Here is a 24215-nt window from a genome sequence, read left to right as displayed (position 1 = left end):
CTGGAATCAACCCAAATGCCCACTGATGATAGACAGGACAGGGAAAATATGACACATACACACCATGGAATATTATGCAGCCATCAAAAATGATGATTTCGTGTCCTTTTCAGGGACATGGATGAACCTGGAAACCATCATTCTCAGCAAACTGACACAAGAACAGAAAATCAAACACTACATGTTCTCACTCATAGGTGAGTGTTGAACAAGGGGAACACATAGACACAGGGAGGGGAACATCACACACTGGGGTCTGTTGGGGGAAAATATGGGAGGGACAGCAGGGGTCAGGAGTTGGGGAGAGATAGCATGGGGAGAAATGCCAGATATAGGTGAAGGGGAGGAAGGCAGCAAATCACACTGCCATGTGTGTACTTATGCAATAATCTTGCATGTTCTTCACATGTACCCCAAAATGCAATTTAAAAAAGACATCGTTTGCTTTCTAATAAAAAAGTTCATACAACCATCAATAGATTTGTTAAAGGAACTGAATCTCTATCCAACCTTCAGATTCAATTTGACAAACTGCAGAAATGCAAAGAACAGAAAAAAACATAATGAAATCCACTGTAAGCACACAGTCAACAAGATCCTGACTGTGTAACTATAGGTCAGACTGGATTGTTAGCATTGTATATATATAAGCTATTAATATATGCTATGTAAATATATATTTATATGTAAATTATATATTTATAAGCATTATATATTTATCCCATATAATCCTGAGGATTAGATGGGTAGAAACGTATCAATTTAATTCCCTGATTCTGGTTATTATGGCTATGAAGGAGCATATATTTTACATAAATAAAGCATTCACATTGTCATTGGGTATCATGACAGCACTTATTCTCAAACAGTTTCCAGGAAAAAAATCCTTTATACTAAATTTGCTCATTTTCTGTAAATTTGTCATCATTCCAAATTAAAAAAAAACAACTTTAAATCTGGAAGGTACCTAACAGAAGCATAACACAACAAACTTGGATATAATTAAAGCCTCTCAAAAGAGAATTTTTAGCCTAAAATTCATATATTAGAAAAGTGACTGACAATAACTGTTAAGCTGTTGTTCTCAAGAACTTAGAAGAGTAAGGCTGGGTGCAATGGTAAAGTACTTATAATCCCAGCACTTTGGAAGGCCGAGGCAGGTGGATCACTTGAGGTCAGAAGTTCAAGACCAGCCTGACTAACATGGCAAAACAATGTCTCTACCAAAAATACAAAAATTAGCCAGGCCTGGTAGCACACACTTGTAGTCCCAACTACTTGGTAGGCTGAGCAATGAGAATCACTTCAACCCAGGAGGTGGAGGCTGCAGTGAGCCGAGACCATGCCACTGCACTCCAGCTGGGACTCTGTCTCAAAAAAGAAATAAAAAATCTAATTAAATCCAAAAATGAGAAAAAAAATTAGTTGCAGTAATCAATGACAAGTTTTTAATTAGAGATAACCATCAAAGGCAAAAATTGATTCTTGAAAAGTCTAATAATTAATAAACCTTTACCAAGAAGGACCAAAAAAAAACCCCCACAAATTATCAATATAAGAAGGTAAAAAGTGGACATAATTAGAGATCCTACAGAAATTACACATAATATAAGTGTGTATTACAAGCAGCATTATGCCAATGAATTGAAAATTTAGGGGAAATGGACAAATTCCTGAAAAATCATGGCACACAAAACTGACAGAAGAAGAAATTAAAATTCTAAGTAGACATGTATATAACAAAGATATTGAATCTGATATTAAAACCCCTTATAATATTCCTTCAAAGAGAAAAGAGAAAATACTTTCAAACATAAGTAATAAGGCTTGCCTAATCTTAACAAAAGCTACAAGTTTATAACAAAGAAGGAAATTTATAGGTCAGTATTATTTGTAACAGAAACAAAATTCTAACAAATAGTAGCAAAGCCTGGCAAACAATCTATTTGAAAGATAATATACTATTATTGAGTGGAAAACATTACAGAAATATGTGTTTTAGCACTGAAAATCAAGCACGTATTTCACCTTACTGACAAAATTAAAATCATATAATTATCTGAATAAAGGCAAACACATGAAAATTTTACCAATGGGATCAATAACAAGAATGCCTCCTGTCACCACTTTTACTTAACACTATACAAGAGACCCTGTCAGTACAGCAAGTATCATATTAGAAGAGAAAAAACTTTTAGCTTATGAAAAAAAAATTAAATCCACGACTGTTGTTTTTTTTTGAGACAGAGTCTTGCTCTGTCGCGAGGCACCAGGCTAGAGTGCAGTGGCACAGTCTTGGCTCATTGCAACTTCTGCCTTCTGGTTTCAAGCAATTCTGCCTCAGCCTCCCGAGTAGCTGTGACCACAGGCATGTGCCACCATGTCCAGCCAATTTTTCTATTTTTTAGTGGAGACTGGGTTTCACCATGGTCTTGATCTCTTGATCTCATGATCTGCCTGCCTCGGCCTCCCAAAGCACTGGGATTACAGTCCTGAGCCACTGTGCATGGCCCACCAACTATTTTTAGTAAATAAATTGTGCAAAGTCATTTCAGACTTACTATCCAAAAAATAAATTATATTTTATATACCACAATAAAAGTTAAAAATGATGTTACATCAGCATTAAAAATGTCATAACTGGGGTAAATACAAATGTAGACATACAAGACTTCTACACAGAAAATTATAAAAAATTACTGACAAAAACTAAAGAAAATTTAAATAAGTAGAGGAACATCCATATCCATGAATTACAAGGCACGTTTTTTTACAGATTTCAGTTCTCTTCAGTTGATCTATAGTTTCAATGCAATTTCAGATCTCATAGTGTGTATGTGGATGTGTGTGGATGTGTATGTATAAATTGAGAAACAGATTCTAAAATTTCTGTGGAGCTGTGCTAAGATATCCTAGAAACAGAGTTCGAGAACTATGGCCCATAGGCCAAATCTGGCCTGCTGCTGGTTTTTGCAAGTTTCACTGAAGCATAGCCCTATCATCATCCATTTATGTACTATTGATGGCTGCTTTTATGCTACAGTAGCTACAGAGACTATTAGGCCCATCTACCCTAAAATCTTTGCCCTGGCTCCTATTTACATTTAACCCTTTACAGAAAAAAAGATAGGCCCCTAGCCTAGAATATCCTAAAGGAGAAGAAAAAAAAAAAAAAACTACAAAGTTCAGACAGCCAGAACTAGTTATTAAAACATCATGGAATTACCCAATAGAATACTCAACAAGGTGTTCACATATATAGTTATTTTATTTGTTTTTTTTTTAAATAAAGGAGAGAAGGAAAGAAAGAAAAAAAGGAGTGAAGGAGAGAAAGAAAGAGGAAGAAAGAGAGAACAGGAATGTTGCTTTATTCTAAAAATGGGTATTGAAAACCTCTTTTATGCCAATAATTGTGCTTAATAATGGCCGATCCATATTTCATTTAAACCTATGAGTAGGTGTGATGTGGTGCTAACAAGAATGTATATTTTCTGTATTTAAAGTGGAGAGCTCTCTAAATATTTATTAAGTTTACTTGTTCCGGATCTGAGTTCAAGTCCTAGATATCATTATTAATTTTCTGTCTTGTTGATCTATCTAATATTGATGTTGAAGTCTTTCATTATTATTGTGTGAGAGTCTAGGGAGTCTAAGTCTCTTTATAGGTCTTACGTATCTGGGTGTTAAGATCGTTAGCTCTTATTGTTGCATTGATCCTTTTACCACTATATCTTTGTTCCTTTAAAATCTATTTTATCAGATGCGAGAATTGCAACTCCTGCTATTTATTTATTTATTTACTTGTGCTCTCCATTTGGTTGGTCAATATTTCTCCATCCCTTTGTTTTGAGTCTTTGTGTATCCTTGCATGTGAAATGGGTCTGGATTTAGCATACCGTTGGGTTTTGGCTATATCTTTTGTTTAGGGAATTTAGTCGATTTAAATTTAGGGTTACTGCCATTGATGTTAACTGGCTGTTTTGCTCATTTGTTGATGTAAATTCTTCATTATGTTGATGCTCTTTACTTTTTGGTATATTTTTAGAAAGGCTAATACTGGTTGTTCCTTTCTATGTGTAATGCTTCTTTCAGAAGCTCTTGTAAAGCAGGCCTAGTGGTAATAAAATCTCTGAGTACTTGCTTGTTCATAAAAAATTTTATTTTTCCTTCAGTTGTGAAGCTTAGTTTGGCTGGATATGAAATTCTGGGCTGAAAGTTCTGTTCTTTAAGGATGTTGAATATTGGCCCCCGCTCTCTTCTGGCTTGTAAGGTTTCTGCTGAGAGATCTGCTGTAAGTCTGATAGGCTTCCCTTTGTGGGTAACCTGACCTTTCTCCCTGGCTGCCCTTAGTATTTTCTCCTTCATTTCAACCCTGGTGAATCTAACGATTATGTGCCTTGGGGTTGCTGTTCTTGAGAAATATCTTTGTGGTGTTCTCTGTATTACCTGGGGTTGAATATTGTCCTGCTTTGCTAGGTTGGGAAAGTTTTCTGGAATAATATCCTAAAGAGTATTTTCCAGCTTGGATTCATTCTCTCCGTCACATTCAGGTACACCTATCAAACGTAAATTAGGTCTTTTCACATTGTCCCATATTTCTTGGAGACTTTGCTCATTCCTTTTTATCCTTTTTTCTCTATTCTTGTCTTCTCCTTTTATTTCATTAAGTTGGTCTTCAACCTCTGATATCCTTTATTCTGCTTGATCAATTCGGCTATTAAAACTTGTGCATATTTCGCTAAGTTCTCGTGTTGTGTTTTTCAACTCCGTTAATTCACTTATGTTCCTCTCTATATTGTCTATTCTTGTTAGCATTTCGTCAAACCTTTTTTCAAAAGGTTTTCTTACATTGGGCTAGAACAAGTTCTTTTAACTCCCAGAAGTTTCTTATCAGCCACCTTTTGAAGCCTACTTCTGTTAATGGAACACAGTCCTTCTCCATCAGGCCTTGTTCCGTTGCTGATGAGGAACTGTAATCCCCTGTAGAGGGAGAGGGGTTCTGATGTTGGGTATTCTCAGCCTTTTTAGGCTGGTTTCTTCCCTTCGTTATAAATTTATCCATCTGTCATCTTTGCAATTACCACCTTTCTAATTAAGTTTCTGAGTGGACGTCCAATTTATTGATTCCCAGTACCGGAATCTGAGCAACCCACTGCGCTGGCCAAAACAGCGGCGTTAAGACTGAGCAACCCACTGCGCTGGCCAAAACAGTGGCGTTAAGACTGATGGTGCTGTTCTGCCTGGGAATCTCTGGTCTGACTTCCTTCTTGAGTCCCTAATAGGTGACTCTGCGTTCCCGGAGCTCCAAACGTCGGTCAGAGGGGAACCAGTCCCGTTTACTCTGCACCAAGAGCTGCCATGCCGAAGTGCCGGCAAAACCACTGCACTGGCCACAAGAGTCGTGCTGGCGACCCATGGGGCTCCTCCACTGGGAATCTTCTGGTCCGTGAGCGACAAAAATTCGTCTGAAAGTGTGGCATCCTCTCATTCTCTGAGCTTTCACTGGGAGCTACAATCCCGAGCTGTTAGCGATCAGCCATCTTGGATCTCTCTCCTATTTTATTTGTAATAAAGGTGATATAATTGTGCAGTGGAGAAAGACAATCCCATCAACAAATGTTTCTGAGTCAATTAGACATTATATGGCATCAAAGTAAATTCATCTCAAACTATATACAAAAGTTAATTCCAGAGGAACTGTAGGTCTAAACATGGAAGATAAAACAATAAAATGTCTAAAAGATAACACTGGGAAATATCATCATGGCCTTCAAAGAAAGATTTTCTTAAAGAGAACAAAAGCACAGATCATAAAGGATCTGTTATGATTACTGTTATGATTATAAAGGATCATACTGCTATGTTGGATTAAATTAAAATTGTGAACTTTTGTTCATCAAAATACACTATCTGGAGAACGGAAAGCCACACTCGACAAGGAGAGAAGATATTTGCAAGATATGCAAACAACAAGGAATTCCTGTCCTGAAAATTAGTAAGAAAATAGACAACACTTCTTAAAAGAGCATAGCCAAATGGCCATTAAACCTACCTAAGGGTTCTGAACCATATTAATCATCAGGAAGTTAAAAAAAAAAAACAGCACTAGAATGGAAATATTTTTTTAACTGACAATACAAAGTATTGGCGAGTAAGCACAGCAGGTGGCAGATGGAAAGTTCTGGAAAACCATTTGGCAGTATCTACTGAAGATGAAAATATGCATTCCCCCTATGGCTCAGAAATTTCACTCTTACATATATTAGGAATAAGTGAATGTAAGACCCAAAAACTACGTTCAAGAACATTCTAAACAGATAATAATATTCAATAACTGGGAACAAGCCAAAAATCTGTCCAAAGTACAACGGATAAGTAAATTAGGGCATATTCACAAAATGGAGAACCATGCAGCAACAGACATGAACAACCTGTTGCCACAGGCATGGATAGAGCTCACTGAAAGAAATGACACAATTAAGTATATACTATATGATTCGATGTATTTAAGGCTTAAAAATAGGCAAAACTATTCAATAAGGTTAGAAGTCAGAATGATACATCAGTTTAAGAGGAGGGAAGGAGCACAATCAAAATTCCTGGACTTCTAGCAATGTTCTCTTTCTTGATCTAGATGGTGGTTACATGGATGTGTTTACTTCTAATTCATTATGCTATATAATTTGTGCCCTTCATTTGGATGTTTTATTTTGATTTTTAAAAAGTATATTAGAAATGGGACAGGAAAAATAATTTAAGAGATCAAAATATTCTGGATTTGCTTCTCAGCTAACAACCAGAAAAGTTCTTTCTAAAGTGTGTTTCTTGTTCAATTGAACACACGATATGCAGCACTAATAGATTTCAACTGAGCTTTATAAACTACAGGTAACTTTTGTTAAACCACAACTTCTACTTATCTATATCCAGGAATATTTGTAAAAACTATTTTATGTCCTTTTCTGAACAGAAAGATTCCAATGCCAATCTGCAGATCTCTTTCCAAAACTGATTTGCTGACATTGGAAATCCAAATGGATCAATATGGTATTTGTCTTAGTAACACACAACATATTTTTGCTAAAATATTAATGGCCACATATTTCATAGAATATTTTGGCTTTACTAAGTTCTTTCAACCACATGACACACAACTGTTTTTACAAAAACACAGCAAATGTCTTCTGTTTTAAAGTCCCCTTAATCAATCACAGAAAGTCTTTGCACATATTGTGAGACTCCTTCCAACATCTACTAAAAAAAAACGCAACTGCTGTAGATAGAATGCACAGTAGTATAGTATAGTACAATTCAAATCTTTTCTAAAAGAGAGAAAAGAAAACAAAATCAGTTGCTCTGCAACATGCACTCAATAGTGAAGTATCAGTAGCTATGCAGAACCCTTAACGGATTAGCAAGTGATGGCCTAAAAATTCTAAAAGCTTCCTCTCTCCTGTATCAATAGCTTTATATGTTTCATCATAATATTTCTCTAAAACAAAAATGAAAAAATGTAATGAATATCCCTAAGCCTTAAGAGAGATGTAACATGTTTTGGAATTGATGTCATAATTCAAATTCCAAAACATGTAGTTCAGCTTATAACAAAGAGCAGCAGAACAAGTCTTGGCCTCTCATAACTAGTTAGCATGACACATACATGTTCTCACATTTAATATAAAAAAATGTAGCCTACAAAGCAAATTATCTCTATGGAGTCTTCCAACACATAAATTTTGAAACCATGAACATTAAACCATGTGTGCCTGTGTTGAGAGGCTACATTTGGATGTCCCTAAATTTGAGTGTTCAATCAAATATTAATTGAACACTTTTTTTTTTTTTTTGAGACGGAGTTTCGCTCTTGTTACCCAGGCTGGAGTGCAATGGCGCGATCTCGGCTCACCGCTACCTCCGCCTCCTGGGTTCAGGCAATTCTCCTGCCTCAGCCTCCTGAGTAGCTGAGATTACAGACACACGCCACCATGCCCAGCTAATTTTTTGTATTTTTAGTAGAGACGGGGTTTCACCATGTTGACCAGTATGGTCTCGATCTCTTGACCTCGTGTTCCACCCGCCTCGGCCTCCCAAAGTGCTGGGATTACAGGCGTGAGCCACCGCGCCCGGCCCCACTTTTTTTTTTTTTTTTGAGATGGAGTCTCGCTCTGTCACCCCGGCTGGAGTGCAATGGTGTGACACCGCAACCTCTACCTCCTGAATTCAAGAAATTCTCCTGCCTCAGCCTCCTGAGTAGCTAGGATTACAAGCACCTACCACCATGCCCAGATAATATTTGTATTTTTACTACAAATGAGGTTTCACTATGTTGGCCAGGCTGTTCTCAAACTCCTTACCTAAGATGATCCACCCACCTTGGTCTCTTAAAGTGCTGAGTTACAGGTGTCAGCCACCGCACTTAGCCCTAAACATCTTTTAAGAACAAAGAAAGCCATATTCTAAATGCTGTACAGAAAGCACAAAGCTAAACAGTGAAGCTAAGACATGTAAGAGAGGAAGTTTACAAAAAGTCCTGGATGTGAGTGTGTGTGTGTGTGTGTGTGTGTGTGTGTGAGAGAGAGAGAGAGAGAGAGAGAGAGAGAGAGAGAGCGTGCTACATAAACAAGTATAATTCAGTATGGAGATGAATAAATGTTAAAATAGCTCAGTGTCAATGGAATGGAGCAGAGCAGAGATAATGTCAAACCGTAGTAATCAGCATTTGAAAGCAGATTTGTTTGCCTCTATGCTATAATTGATGTAGTTCATAAACAACTTCAGCTTGCCTTCTTTCACCATATACTAACTTAGGGAATCTAAAACAAATTCTGTAATTTTAAATGTTTAAAAGTAATTCACAAAATGAATTGCCTATGGATAACTAAAATCTGGCTTCAAGAAATTAGTTGGAACATGTTCCCAACCCTCACTAAAATGGACATTCGTAGAGATGTTACTTTGTGATTTCTACTAGCCACTAGGAGGTTTCCATAGTTTCATAATTCATGGTGCTTAAACATCATTTCTAGATCTGAAATTACTATACACTAAAAATAATTTTAGTTTTACAGTATCAATTACTTCAAGAGTTTTTCATAATTCACAATCATTAGATGTAATTTATCAATGATCCAGTGGTAATTATAATTGTGTTAGAGATAATTTTTAAATTGCAAATTTTAACTACAGATTAATTTTAAATAATTTTATATTTCTTTATTTGGAGCATTTGTTTCAACCATTTTTAAGCTTTATTTTTTCACTTGTTCCCCTTCTTTAAAAGTGATTCATCTCAGAACATAAATTCATATTGCTTGTTACTACATATTTTTCCAAAATACCTGAATTTAAATACAAACACAACCACTATATTATTGAGATAATGCTGATACCTCCCCTCCATCAATAAATTGACTTTACGGATGGATGTGGCAAAAATTGCTGAGAAAATGCTCCAATTATATTGCATGCTCCCTGAGGCAGAAACACTATCTATTTTTAAGTTTTATCTACCACTATGTAATTGGCATCCAATAAATATTGGTCAAATTAATAAATAAAGGATATATTTAAAAACCATTAATAAAATATCTAAATTTTCCCAGTCTGATTTCAAATAATTCTAACAATAATTATTAGAGTAGTTTTGCTCTTTTTCATCCATATAAAATAGTGTTCAATACTTAAAAGATACTGGGTAGAATTAATAAAATTACTAGGAAATGCTTTGAGCTCCATAGCCTCATAAGAATCAAAAACTTGCAAGGAAATAGAGCTAATCAAGTTCAACTTCTTTCCTGATGAATCAGTGCAGCCTCCAATTCAATATTTCCTGTAACAGGAAATGCACTACACTTTCAGGATACGGTTCCGGGAAACCTACTACTGTGGGATACTTTAAGTGTTATGAAGGTTTTCTTCATGGTGGACTAAATTGTGTCTATTCGTCTCTCCAACCTTTGGTCAAAATTTTTTGTCTTCTCTTGTACATCAAGTATACTCCCATTTTCAAATGAAAGTATTTTAAGAGTCTGAAGAAAGTACTGTGAATTATTCAGTCTTTGCATTTTTTCAGATTAAATATTATTTTATTCATATGGTATAGCTTCTATCCCTTTCTTGAAAATGGTAGCCCTCTTCAAATACAGATTTGGCTTTTCAATGGTTTGAAATGTAGGTAAAAAAGCAATTTTCCATTGGAGCAAAGTGCAACAATATTCAGTTGAATCACATGAACCTGCCAATATTCAATTACTGCTGACCTATAAAAAATGACAATTTCGTATGGTTCAACATAATAGCATTATGTTTCTTGATGTAAGCACTGAACATCCATCAGTGGATCCTCAGATTGCACTAGCTTTTTAGCAGCTGTCTAACACCACAGCTTCATATTAGGTTTGAGGCCAAGTAAATCCCGTAGGTCATTTTCCCATCAACTGTTGGGCTTGTGCAAAGAATTTTACAGTTTTTTATAAAGCCGGAATTTACCTACCTGCCACTTTCTAGTTTTGTTATCCTTTTACAAGTTGTCTAATGTCTTAAAATTATAATGTATCCTTAATTGTACAGTACTTCTTATGTGCCAGATACTGTTACAAGTCATTCACATTTAATCCTCCTAACAGCTATATTAGCCAGAATCATTATTATTATTCTCATGTTGCAAATGAGGAAACAGAGTCACTGAAAGATCAAGTGCACACCCTCAACCACAACATTACACTGGCTCTCAAAATTATCTTCCCAAATGGTTTTGTGGGGATTAGTAACACACATAGTGTCTTTTTTTAGTCTCGTTTCATTATCCTGCAAGTTCATTAGTTGCTTAATGTTCCAAAATGCTTGTCTCTTGTATCTGGCACTTCCTTTCTATTCTTCCAGACCATTCTCTTTCTTCAATACTTTTCACTCTTTCGAAATTATGTTGAAAATGCCTCTTAATTTGTATTTCCCCATCTTCAGCTATCTATAGCTCCCACCTACTCTACATAATTATGGGTCTTACCTCATTATTTTCTCCATTTTCATTTTGTTTTCAAACCCTTTTTCATCATTATTCCATCTTACCAGTATTTTCAACTACTTCAAAAATAAAATATAAGCCTATTATTCTATTTATTTCGGTTTTATTTTAATATTAGGCCATTTCTCGTAAATTGTAGGCTTCCTCTTTCTACTTGTCTTTCTTTCTGAGTCAAGCATAAAAAAATAATAATAAAGCCCTAAACATTGACTGGTAAAGTTTATTTCCCTTTATAAAATAAGAACATGAAGGTTGGCATCAGACAAGAATTCTGCATAGCAAGATGGTCTAATAGCAAGGGCTGTGGAATCAGATGGCCTGGGTAGGCATTCCCACTGTCATTTACAACTGTAACGTTGGTCTAGTCATTTAACCTTTCTACATTTCATTTTTCTCATATCAAAATGGATTTTCTCGTATATCAACTTTTCTTGTATAATCCATTTAACAAAAGGATTATAATACAACCGACCTCTTAAAATTGCTGTGAAAACTAGTGAATATTTATAAAGGGCTTTTATCATTATAGAAAAGTTGTAAATTAAGTAAGAAATTTATATTTCATTGCTTAGGCAATAGGAAAGCATGAGAAATTTTTTAAGGAAGGGAGATTTTGAGCTGAGGCTGCCCTTAAGCTAGTCAATACCACTTAGTCAGTATCCACTTAAGAATTAACTCCCAGAATCCTGGTTTAAGTCCAAAATTTTTTGTTGGTGTACTTCTTCAAACTCCCTTTATCCAATAAAGTTTCAAATTTCCTCATTTTAGGCATTTGCATTGGCCCAGATGATGAGTTTACATTTAATATATAGAGCTTGAGGTAAATATTGAACTAAATAGAAATGTGCAGAAGCAATTAGATATTAGAAACATGTTCATCAGACCACTGACCACCAGCCCATTATCAGTAGGGACAAGTTTTGAGCTATCTACCTCAGGTTTCAAGAATACATTAAAGGATTTATTCTTACTTTCTACTCAAAATTGAGACACAGTGGTAAAATGACTGACAAATACACTCTGTGGCAACAAATAGCACAAACCTCACTAGGGAAAGCTAGCCAGAAACTGTAACCTCATTAAAACAATGCACTGACTTCCTGAGATAACTGGCAACTAGAGAAAGATGAAAACGCCTTTTATTTAATATGCTCTCCACCTTCCAGTGATCATCCACCCATCTGAATGTGGAGACACTCCAGAAAACAAATTAAAGTCACAATGCAGTCTCTTCACTGTTGCTTCATTAAGCAACATACATTTGTATTAAGAAGCTGAATTTCCACATTATTATTAAATAAGTTGCAAAAAGCAAGTAATATTTGGCATTAAGCAGCACAATTAAAATATTTTAAAGTGGCATTTTATAAACATCAGCAGTTGATCTCTAAAAATAAGACTAAATCCAGAAACTTAAATTATGTAAGAAATCACATTAAATTTATGTTTGAATAAAGGAAGTACAAGTTTCAGGCCTAGAATATTCCAAAAGAAGGTCATAAGTCAGCTAACATTCACTGTTACTAAAAACAAAACACGAAGGTAACATTCCTAAGATAAAAACAACTCAATCTTTAGGTCGAAAAACAGGAAGTATCATCTTGATCAAGTTATAACGAACTATATCTTCAAGCCCAGTAATTTTTTAAAAGTTTTAATCTTACCTCTCTCCATTCTTTATTTCCAACTCCTTGTACATATAAGACACAAACTACAAAAGATAAAAAATTAACACATGAATAAATGTCTTTTATGAAAATCGTGAATATACACAATTTGTTTTTCAGCTGTCCAAAAGCTACATGAAAATTAAATACCTAATTCCTAGTCTTACCTTTGTAAAACAAAACAAAAAAAGGCTAGTAAATCATCAAATGATTAAATATTAATTTAAATAAACAGAAAACAAACTATGCCAGATGTTTAGAATTTAATATGCAATGTACTTGACACATAAAATAATAAGTATTTGCTAAGGTCTTCATAGATAAATGTTAAAACCGCAGTTTAAACAATTTGAAATATTTCATTATGTTGTGAAACACAAGTCAAGTTCTTCCTAAGGCATAATAGGAAGGAAAACCCGGGACAAGTCACGCTCTACATTAAATATTTACAGTTTACACCCTGAATATTTGTAAATAGGTAAGAAATTGTGTCAATGAGAAAGGAATTCTCAAAAGGGAGATTAAGGGCTTTGGGTAAAGATTAAGGGATAAGAAGTGCCCCACCCACTTGTTAAATGAGCCCCAGGAATTTTTAATACCCACAATTGCAACACCTTTACCCAATGACTACTTCAAGAATTCTGACAACTGACAAAAACCTTTCCTCTGCAATTCAACCACATTTGTTTACACATTCGTAGAGATAGAGAACTGTTGCATATCCATTTCTAAATATTACAAGATTCAGAAGCACATAGATTTTTATAGTTCATTCTGTTCTTTTCGAATTCAAATTACTCTTTTCACTTTACAAGTTATTGCCAATTTTCAATACCTCTAATTAGTAATCAAAAACTTTGGTTCATATCAGATGTTACATATTTCACTTGGTTATAAATTTTATACACCACTTTTATTTTATTTTTCTTTTCTCTCTTTTTTTTTTAAGAGACTGGGGGTGGGGGTCTCACTATGTAGCCCAGGCTGGTCTAAAAGTCCTGGGCTCAGGCAATCCTCCTGCTTGGGCCTCCCAAAGTGCTGGGATTATAGGCATGAACCACCTTGTCTGACCACCTTTTTTATTTTAAGAAAAAGAAAGAAAAGTATTACTCTGTGACAAAACAACTTTAAATTATGGCATTACAGTTTTCTTTCAAATGTAATGATCTCTACCAAAAGGCCATAGCATGAGGTTTTAATTTCAAAGTGAACTGTCCCACACTGGAGTCATCTGTATTAGTCTCAAAGTGCTCAGCAAGTGCCTCTTTAGCCATAATACTGCCCGGGCTGATGAGTATGTAGGGCTTGGGAGCAGTCCCCTGATGCTTTCAAGGCTTTAAGACAAACTTTCAAACAAGAACTATGAGTTTCATACAACTTTTGCAAAATCAAATGAGTAAAAAATAAGTAGATTTTTCAAAAGGCAGGAAATACATACTTACTCGGATCAGATTTAGAAAATGTGTCTCTGTCAAGAAGATTTCTGTTGAATAAAACAGAAAATGTTAGAGATAAAAGCAAAATATTTATATTTATACAGACATATTACAATGTATATATACATAATTGTATATATATATATATATATATATATATATAAAAACATACACATATATATGACAAATATAGGACAAATATATGTCCTAAGGTTCTGTTTGTATTTATTCAGACTGAACATCTCTGGACTTCGAAAGTAAGAGAAAGTTTTTATTTCCTCAGACTTGCATTGCAGTTAACCAATAGCATGACTCCTTACACCCTAAGATTAAAATCTCTTTGAAAGAATTAACTGTTTTACGTTTCCATTTAATCCTTCATTAAGAATATAAAGATGCTCAGAAATGCTTCCTGAATTGAATTGTGAGCTGTTAATAATGCAAAATTGTTTGCAGTTCAGAGCACATGATGACATTAGTCCATACAATTAGAACGCAATTGTGAAGCAGCATCTATTGACATTTGTGTTACATCAACCCTGATGAATTTTATGTTGCTATTACGGTTTAGGAATTTAAGCTGAATATATAGACCTTGCCTGAAGACTCTTTTCAGGAAAGATTATAAAGGTACACAAGTGGCCGGGCGCGGTGGCTCACGCCTGTAATCCCAGCACTTTAGGAGGCCAAGGCAGGCGGATCACGAGGTCAAGAGATCAAGACCACCCTAGCCAACATGGTGAAACCCTGTCTCTACTAAAAATACAAAAAAAAATAGCTGGGTGTGGTGGCGTACGCCTGTAGTCCCAGCTACTTGGGAGGCTGAGGCAGGAGAATTGCTTGAACCTGGTGCCTGGTGATGGAGTGAGACTCTGTTTCAAAAAAATTAAAAAAAGGTACACAAGCTGGGCATGGTGACTCATGTCTGTAATCCTAGCACTTTGGGAGGCCGAGGCAGGTGGCTTGCCTGAGTTCAGGAGTTCGAGACCAGCCAGAGCAACACAGTGGAACTCCATCTTTACTAAAATACAATAAATTAGCTGAGCATGGTGGTGCATGCCTGTAATCCCAGCTACTTGGGAGGCTGACACAGCAGAATCACTTGATCCTGGGAGGCGGAGGATGCAGTAAGCCGAGATTGCACCATTGCACTCCAGCCTGGGCAACAGAGCAACACTCCATCTCAAAAAAAAAACGTACACAAGGCCATATTAGCACTTTTTTTAAAAAACAGATATTTCTAAAACAGAGTAACAGTGGACACTTAGAAAGCAGGAAAGCCTGGGTTCCTCGGATATCAGCATATTGCTACCCTCTATGGCAGTAATGCAGTCCTATACTTTATACTCATAACAATAACCCTGAGTTCTCACTAAAAAGTCCAATTCAGTAAGCTCTGATTCACAAGGCAGAAAATTATTGAAAAATTTTCCATATAAAATTGGTTTTTGTAAAATTATGATTTAAACCTATATCTTTTTCTGAAAAGCTTATCTAGAATGATGACTTGAGGGTTCCGAAAGTTCAAATTTATGTTTAATATTCATCTTCCATTAATTGGTAATAATTTGGAATAGCTGCATTACATTTCTATTTGTAATGCTCATAATGAATAAAAATCTCATGTTCAAGCTGTCTTATTTTCCACAAAGACTACTATTCACGTGCATTTATTTGTACTGGCCTTGGTATTTGAAAAGTCCCTTTTTCATATTAATCTCGTATCCTTTCTTATTTTATGTTCTCAAAAGCGATCGCCTCTATTGAATCACTACACACTGAAAAAATAAATACATATTTGACAAAACAGTGCAGCACAATGAAATTAGATCATGTCTTGAAATATTCCTAGAAAGAAGAGAAACATCAAACATATTCATATTTGGAATTAAATCAAATTCGAAGACCACTAGTCAGTAATCAAATTAAATTAATCCTTTCTGTCCCCTGAGCAGACACCATGACTCCAGCAGTGGTTAGCAAACAGTAAATTAAAACATTTCCATTTGAGAAATTACTGTGATATTACAGTTATTATATAAAGGGAGTTCTCCAAGTAAGTGGGAACTCTCCCAATCCTTCCTATGACTCCAGCTTTTGCTCATTAGGTATCCTAGGAAAATGTTATGCTGCTTCTTTCAGAATTCACAGAAAAAAAAAAAAACAGAGATGACAATGCACAATATTGTGATGTAGCTGGGACTCAAAAATTATACTATATATGTATTTAAAAGAAAATAACATTTCAATGCCTTGGTAATGTAAAAAAAAAAACTACAAGTTTTAACCACAAGTATAAAAATAAAGCACTTCTATAAACCACAGGGCAGAGAGTACTAGTTTTTTGTTGTTGTTTTTGAGATGGAGTTTCACTCTTGTTGCCCAGGCTTGAGGGCGGTGGTGAGATCTTGGCTCACCACAGCCTCCGCCTTTTGGGTTCAAGCAATTCTCCTGCCACAGCCTCCTGAGTAACTGGGATTACAGGCATGTGCCACCATGCCTGGCTAATTTTGTATTTTTTGTAGAGATGGGGTTTTTCCATGTTGGTGAGGCTTGTCTCAAACTTCTGTCCTCAGGTGATCTGCCTGCCTCCGTATCTCAAAGTGCTGGGATTACAGGCATGAGCCACTATGCCCAGCCGAGATTAGTCTTCTTAATCATAAACTTCACTTGTTACATATTTCATTCAGCCATTGTGATCCATAACACATAATGGTAAGATCAAAAATAAATAAGCCAACAAAAAACCCTTTGTATAATGAAAATTAAAACTATAAATTATTCATAATAGTCTGAAATTTGCAATTTAACTTTCCAATTATATTTGGCAATAATTTTACCTGTACTTTGGTCATATAAATATAATAGAATAGACTATCTCTGACAGATTGAATTCCCAAAAGACTACTTTAGTCAAGCATATATGATTGCAGAGTTGGAAAAAGCAAATATTCTTAGTGATATATGCACCACAAAAGACCAGTGATTGCTAAAATGCATCATTCAGTTCGGATTTATTTTAGGAATAAGAATTTTATCTTTCCAAGATCCTATTAGAAACAAAGCCCATTCATATTAAGTAAAATAAGATAGGTATTATTGTGAAGGCCATTTCATAAATTCCGAAACTAAGCTGGGGCTCAGAGAAAGTGAGTGAATGAGTCAGTGTACACAGCATGGTACAGAATAATCTAATGGTACCAACCTTTCTGAATCTGATTCCTCTGTTCTTTACAAAATACCTCAGCTTCCAGAGAAGTCCAGAAGACTTCTTATTTTCTATGAGTATTGAAAATGTCAAAGGCTTCCAATTTTACCTACCACCAGAATATAAAGGAAAATAAATTCCTGTTCACAGACTAGTATAAAGAGAGATGCTGTTTATAGAATGAGGAGAAAAATAACAGAATGAGAGGTCAAACCCACTGTACTTCTTATAGAAAAAAAAAATCTTTAATATATGATGCACTTTTTAAAATTAACACACACACACATCCCTACATGACCAGATTTTATATGGGAAGGCTACTCTTCCCTCCATGGACGTGTCATCTGCTTAAGCTAGGATGCCTGTAACTTTGTTCCTACCATTTTATAACATGATGTTGAACACCAGCACTAGGTGAAAAATCCTGAATGTGTGTTTCTATTCTTTAAATCTAGATGCAGCTAATAAGAAAGAACAAATTCTACAAAAGAAATTTTAGAAAAATACAGTATACAAATTGGAAAAATTACCTGATAAAATACCTAATCAAAAATATAACCTGGCCGGGCGCGGTGGCTCACGCCTGTAATCCCAGCACTTTGGGAGGCCGAGGCGGGTGGATCACGAGGTCAACAGATCGAGACCATCCTGGTCAACATGGTGAAACCCTATCTCTACTAAAAATACAAAAAATTAGCTGGGCACGGTGGCGTGTGCCTGTAATCCCAGCTACTCAGGAGGCTGAGGCAGAAGAATTGCCTGAACCCAGGCGGTGGAGGTTGCTGTGAGCCAAGATCGCGCCATCGCACTCCAGCCTGGGTAACAAGAGTGAAACTCCGTCTCAAAAAAAAAAAGTATAACCTATAAACTGCCTGACTTGCTCTAGTATCCACTCATCCTCAAAGGTCATTAAAATTCCTGGGCTATGAGCTTAAATGGGGATAACTAAAACAGCATAAAGCCGAGGCCCAGCTAATTTAATTCTAACCTGTAGGAAGAAATACTGTCAGAGGTGCTGGAACCAGTGCAACTCCATCTTGAATAATGGCAGGGTAAAATAAGGCTGAGACCTACTAGGCTGCATTTCCAGGAGGTTAAAGCATCCTTAGTCACAGTATAAGGAGGTTGGCACAAAATACAGGTCATAAAGACCTTCTGATAAAACAGGTTGCAGTAAAGATGCCGGTCAAAACCCAGAAAAACCAAGACGGTGATGAGAGTGTCCTTTGTCTTCCTCACTGCTACACTCCCAGCAAGGCCATGGCATTTGTAAAATGCCATGGCAATGTCAGGATGTACCTTATACGTTCTAAATAAGGGTAGGCATAAATAATCCACACCTTGTGGATACAATCAAGAAATAACCATAAAAATGGGCAAGCCGCACCCCTTTGGCATTCCTCTGCCTATGGAGCAGTCATTCTTTCATTCCTTTTCTTTCTTAATAAACTTGCTTTCACTTTATTGACTCACCTCAAATTCTTGGACAAGATCCAAGAACCTTTACTTGGGGTCTGGATAGGGACACCTTTCTGGTAACATCACTGGGTTAACTGGAGAGGTGTATTTTACATGAAATGTAACATTAAAAAGTAGATAAGCAGGAATTTAACAACACCTTTCCAAAACCATCCAAGAGAAAGAATTCCCAGATTCCTCCACCTTCCTAGTCAATTCTCATGCATATTCATCCTTGAGAACAGACACTGAAGCCAGGCTACCTTCCCTTAAAGACATCAGTCAGTTAGCTCATCTGATAACCCAGCCTGCCCTGATTTTATGCTCAACAAGCCACCTTCCAATTTTAAAATAATTTCCCATATAGTGGTTACTGAGTAGCCAATATGAATATAATGCTTGTCTTTACTTGTGTAGTTTTTATTGTCAACTGGCATTCGGGGACCCGAACGGAACAGCCAGCTAGCCTTTTAAAACGGTATCTCAGGCTTGTCTTTCTCAACCTGGAAAATAGCAATTATCTTTCAACTTCAAAGCAAATCTGCAAGTATTTTTCAAGCAACTAATCTATGGCCAAAACCTAACTAAGCACTATCAAAAATACAATCAGTATTAAAGGCTTATTTCAAGAAGCCTGAATTTTACTTACAGAAATAACTAAATAGCAATACAGGATGGTATATAAAATAACAGTTTATTATGAGAAGAAAGAACAGTAACCTAAAAACAGTGTTAAATCGATCAGCTACAACAACAAAAGCCAGGGGCAGTAATTAGCTCTTATTCCAAATATTTTTCAAACAGTCGATAGATCATATATATAATTTAAGTGATGTAAATAGACATATATCCTGAAATAAGTACCATATTGAGACAGCCAGATGGGAGGGGGTCCCTGGCAAAACTCCAACCACGCCTGTGCACTGGGAATGCACACCAGGGTGGAGCCACCGTTGTTTGTCCCATTTACGGCAGGGAGAACCCTGGCCACTCCTCTTCCTGCGTGGAACCTGAGATGGAAACTGCCAGGGGTGGGTCATGAGGTCAAGCGATTCAGACCATCCTGGCCAAGATGGAGAAACGCATTCTCTACTAAAACTACAAAAATTAGTTGGGCGTGGTGTTGCACACCTGTAGTCCCAGCTACTTGGCAGGCTGAAGCAGGAAAATGGCTTGAACCCGGGGAGGAGGAGGAAGAAGTTGCAGTGAGCCGAGATGGCGCCACTGCACTCCAGCCTGGCGACAGAGCAAGACTCTGTCTCAAAACAAAACAAACAAACAAACAAACAAAAAACTGCCAGGCAGGAAGCACCCCAGCAGGGACTGGCTTTGTGGATAGTCTCTGTTTCCCCGATTTTTGCCTTTTTGCTGCATACATCCCATATTTCTCACTCCTCAAATTGTCTGTGAGGCTAAATTTTTGTGGTCATGGGACAAGAACCCTGTCTGTAGGTTAACTAAGGAGAAAATCCTGCAACATTATTTTTTAAAAGCTAAGTACTTTTTCTATTATATTTATATGTAATAAGGATTTAATATTGGAAAATAAAAACTGAATCTTCATAGGTAAAATGAGCATAACATGATGTATTTAAAGTAAAAAGTGACTTGTGAGTTAATCCTAAAGTTGCAGGCATGCTACTCACTCTTTTCTACTCAGCAGATAAAATCACCTAGTAAATGTTTTTGTTAAAAAATCATTTAAAAGGGAAACAGGCCAGGCGTGATGGCTCACGCCTATAATCCCAGCACTTTGGGAGACCGAAATGGGTGAATCAATGAGGTCAGGAGCTGGAGACTAGCCTGGTCAGCATTGTGAAACTCTGTCTCTATTAAAAATACAAAAAATTCGCTGGACATGGTGGCACGAGCCTGTAGTCCCAGCTACTTGGAAGGGTGAGGCAGGAAAATCACTTAAACCTGGGAGGCGGAGGTTGCAGTGAGCTGAGATTGTGCCACTGCACTCCAGCCTGGCGCCTGGTGATGGAGTGAGACTCTGTATCAAAAATTTAAAAAAAAAGAAAACAAATATCATTATAATTCCACAGATCATACTTGAAAAACACAACCTACTTGATATGTGTATGAATTTTAAAGTTAATAGTTCAGAGTAAAGGCAATTTTGCTATCTGTGACCTTCTTAAAGTTCTAATAAAAAAAAAACATACAAGACACTTCATTTAGGAGATAAGTACTCAACTTAGAGACATAAAATTCCAAAAAGCACTGTGACCAGCAGAGGTGAAACAACACATAAAGGAATCTACTGCTGTACCTTGAGTGCAATTTTTCTATTTAATTTTCAACAAGAATGGAAATATGGCTTATAAATAGAGCCCAACAAAAAAAATTTAATTTTATATAGGGACAAAAATACAGTTCATAAATAGAGCCAAACAATGCTTTATCTTTTTGCAAACACTGTCCTGCATAAATTTTCCACATGTGGACCAAGACCAATATCTCTAAATCATAGTGTCCCCTGCAAATTGCCCTGTGTCAATAAGCAGAATGATTCTGGTTTTAATTAAAATTTTAGAGATTATTAAGGGCCTTTTATTTACCTATTTTTAAGTGTAGTCTCTGGACCACTGGGAGCCTGCAAAGTCTTTACCAAATATTGCTTAGGCAGCTACAGAAACTAGCACAAGCTTGCACATAAGTGGGACTCAACAAATGTCTGCTGAATGAATGAGGAGTTTTAGTCTCCAATCTAAAGCATCACCTTTTTTCACTTTAGGTAAGGTTGGGTGTTTTATTATAGAAAACAGAGTAGAAGGGGATTCTAGCATTTGAGGCCTTTGCCCTAATAGGTAATCCATTAACTGAAAACCCTCGAGAGTGACAGGATCACTGGAATTGTAAACAAGCCCCATGTCACTGAACCATGCCCATGGCCTTGATTTAGGGCATTATATTATATTATGGACTTTTTAATGTACAAATGCACAAAATAGCTTTCAGAATTTTTTTATGAAGACAAGGAAATCAAAACATTTTGAGCAACTGAAAGCAAATTTACTCAATCTTTGGAAGTGATTTGAATGCAGTGTTTAATTCTCTCTGATTTATTCATTCATTCTTCTATTTCATTGAATAAACAATATCCCAAGAAATTTAGCATACGAATTTCAGGAAAAGATATTTTTCCCAAAACTACAATTTCTATAGCAAGGGGAGCCAGATGGTATACAGGCAACAAGTAAAGGTTTAACAATGAAAAACAAAAGAAATATTTTAAAACTGAAACTTACTGAAAAGCCAAAGTCAGCTAGAACCTAAGCTACCAAGTAATTGTGAAGGATGGGGTCATTGAAAAATACTTAACAAGATTATCTGTTGAAGAAAGTAAAAACCGACTTTCAGATTTGAAGCTGCACAAATAGACTAAAAAATTTAGATCAACAGCTTCCTCTGGTAGTCTGAACATACACTAAGGACTTTATATAAATGACAGATATTACGCAACAGGCACTAGGAATAAGAGAAACTTCAAGTTATTTTTCAGTTTTTGCTGAAATTCAAAGTACTTATTAGTACTGTTAAGCTGAAAAGGGCAGTTACAAAATTTTAGTTTCCACCTTTGCATAGGTGAATTTGGGTTAGATACTAACAGAAATTTGAGGGAAAGAGAATTAACAGTATTATTTTTTATATTCCTTCTGAGGTATTCAACTGTGATTGATAACCCTGAAATTACTTAAAAAGAAATCTATGCTTTGTCAGAAGTGGACATGTCAGAGCTCTGGTTAGCCTGAGATAAAAAGAAGAATCTATAGGTTTGAAGTAATGAAGGGTTAACTCAGGGTAATACAAGCTTTCAGAAAAAGATACAAAATGCAATTCCTGATTTCACCTGGAAAAGGAAAACATAACAATTATTCTTTAAAAAATGCGGGAAAAAAACAGATTGAGAGCAGGATATGGGTCTTCTTAAAAACCCGAATCTCAGGTACAAAACTAATTTCATTATCTTTTCCCCAATCTTATGGCTCCCGTATTTTTTGTCCTAGTAAGTTACAACTATGAAAGAAAAATAGTGGACACCCAAACATACCAAATCCCTGGAACCTGTAAATGTTGTAAATGTGACCTGTTTTGAAGAAGAGGTCTTTGCAGATGTGATTAAACTATAAATCCTGAGATGAGTGGGTTACCCTGGGTTATCTGGGAGGCCCACAAATTCAATCCCATATCTCATATATAAAAGGAAGGCAGAGAGAGGTTTGACACTTACAGAAGAGACAAAACAGTGATATGAACACAGCACAAAGAGATTTGTAGATTTTGGCCTTTAAGATTAGAAAGATGCAGTCACAAGCCAAAACATGCTAGCAGCAACCACCAGGAGCTGGAAAAGGTAAAGAATGGATTGTCCAATAGGGCATCTGGAGGGACATTAGCCCTGACAACACCTTGATTTCAGCCTGGCAATACTGATTTAGGACTTCTGGCCTCCAGGCCTGTAAGAAAATAAATATCTGTTCTTTTAAGCCAACAAGGTTGTAGGAATTTATTACAACAGCCACAGGAAACTAATACAGCAACACTGTCCAACCTTTCTTCCAAACAAGACACCTCAGTAACAGGTCTTCTTGTCTCCCATACCCCAGTTCATTCACCAAGATGCCTCCAGAAGAAACTTCTCTACTGTAAATACTTGAGCAAATGCCTTGCTTGTATAATACCCGTTCCCTCCAGAAATTCCAAACTCTATAACCTTGCACTCAACATCCACCACATTCTGACCTCTATGTCTCCAGCTGCACCTCTAACCATGTAATTTCTTACAGACTTTGCTTCCAGATATTTCAGATTCTTTGCAGTCCCTTAAACTCATCCCGCCTCACACTTCTCTACACTTATATTTTACCCACAGCATTCTCTTTCCCAAGATTTCTTCACCAACCCCCTTCCTGCTAGGAAACGAGAATTCCTCCTTCTGCCTCCCTCCATGACTCTGTCCTAGCATGTAGTACTGATTATTTCCCCCCAGGTGTCCCATTGTACTCAACAGGAATCTATATCACAAAATTGCACACCTACTGTATTTACTGAGTCAAGTGCCAGGCACTGAGCTGGGCACTTAAATAAATCACTTAACCCTCACTATAATCCTGCCAACTAGCAATTATTAGCAGAATCTATGTTCCAAAGAAGTTAATCAAATTCAGAGAGATTAAGTGGCCAAGGTCACAGAAAAGGCAAATACTTGGAGACTTTTTTGAAAATTTCCTATTGATTTTTGAATTTAATTTTGATCTTTGATGTCTATATTTGTTACACTGACTATTCATCTATATTATTGAGAACAAAATGAAATGAGCTGCAAATAATGTTATTATTTAGCATCATTTCAGAGGCTCTATGTAGAAAGATATAAAATAAAAATTAGCCAGTATTAGAAATAGAAAAATTAAATT

At 36.2% G+C, this 24215-nt stretch overlaps 1 protein-coding gene across 3 annotated transcripts in view; it reads right to left on the bottom strand.

Moving 5' to 3' along the window:
• The window catches only part of CPNE8 (copine 8), a 261517-nt gene that overhangs the window by 214481 nt on the left and 22821 nt on the right, over window positions 1–24215 (bottom strand). For all 3 annotated transcript variants that reach the window (XM_002752370.6, XM_054238177.2, XM_035255835.3), the window contains exons 2-3: window positions 14133–14173; window positions 12688–12734 (exon numbers count right to left, since the gene is read on the bottom strand). In XM_002752370.6, the coding sequence (XP_002752416.1) occupies window positions 12688–12734; window positions 14133–14173 (88 nt within the window). The remainder of the gene's footprint in view (window positions 1–12687; window positions 12735–14132; window positions 14174–24215) is intronic.

This window comes from Callithrix jacchus, chromosome 9 (genome assembly GCF_049354715.1).
Source record: "Callithrix jacchus isolate 240 chromosome 9, calJac240_pri, whole genome shotgun sequence".
In the NCBI taxonomy this organism is placed as follows: Eukaryota; Metazoa; Chordata; class Mammalia; order Primates; family Cebidae; genus Callithrix; species Callithrix jacchus.
This window is presented reverse-complemented; position numbering and strand designations above follow the sequence as displayed.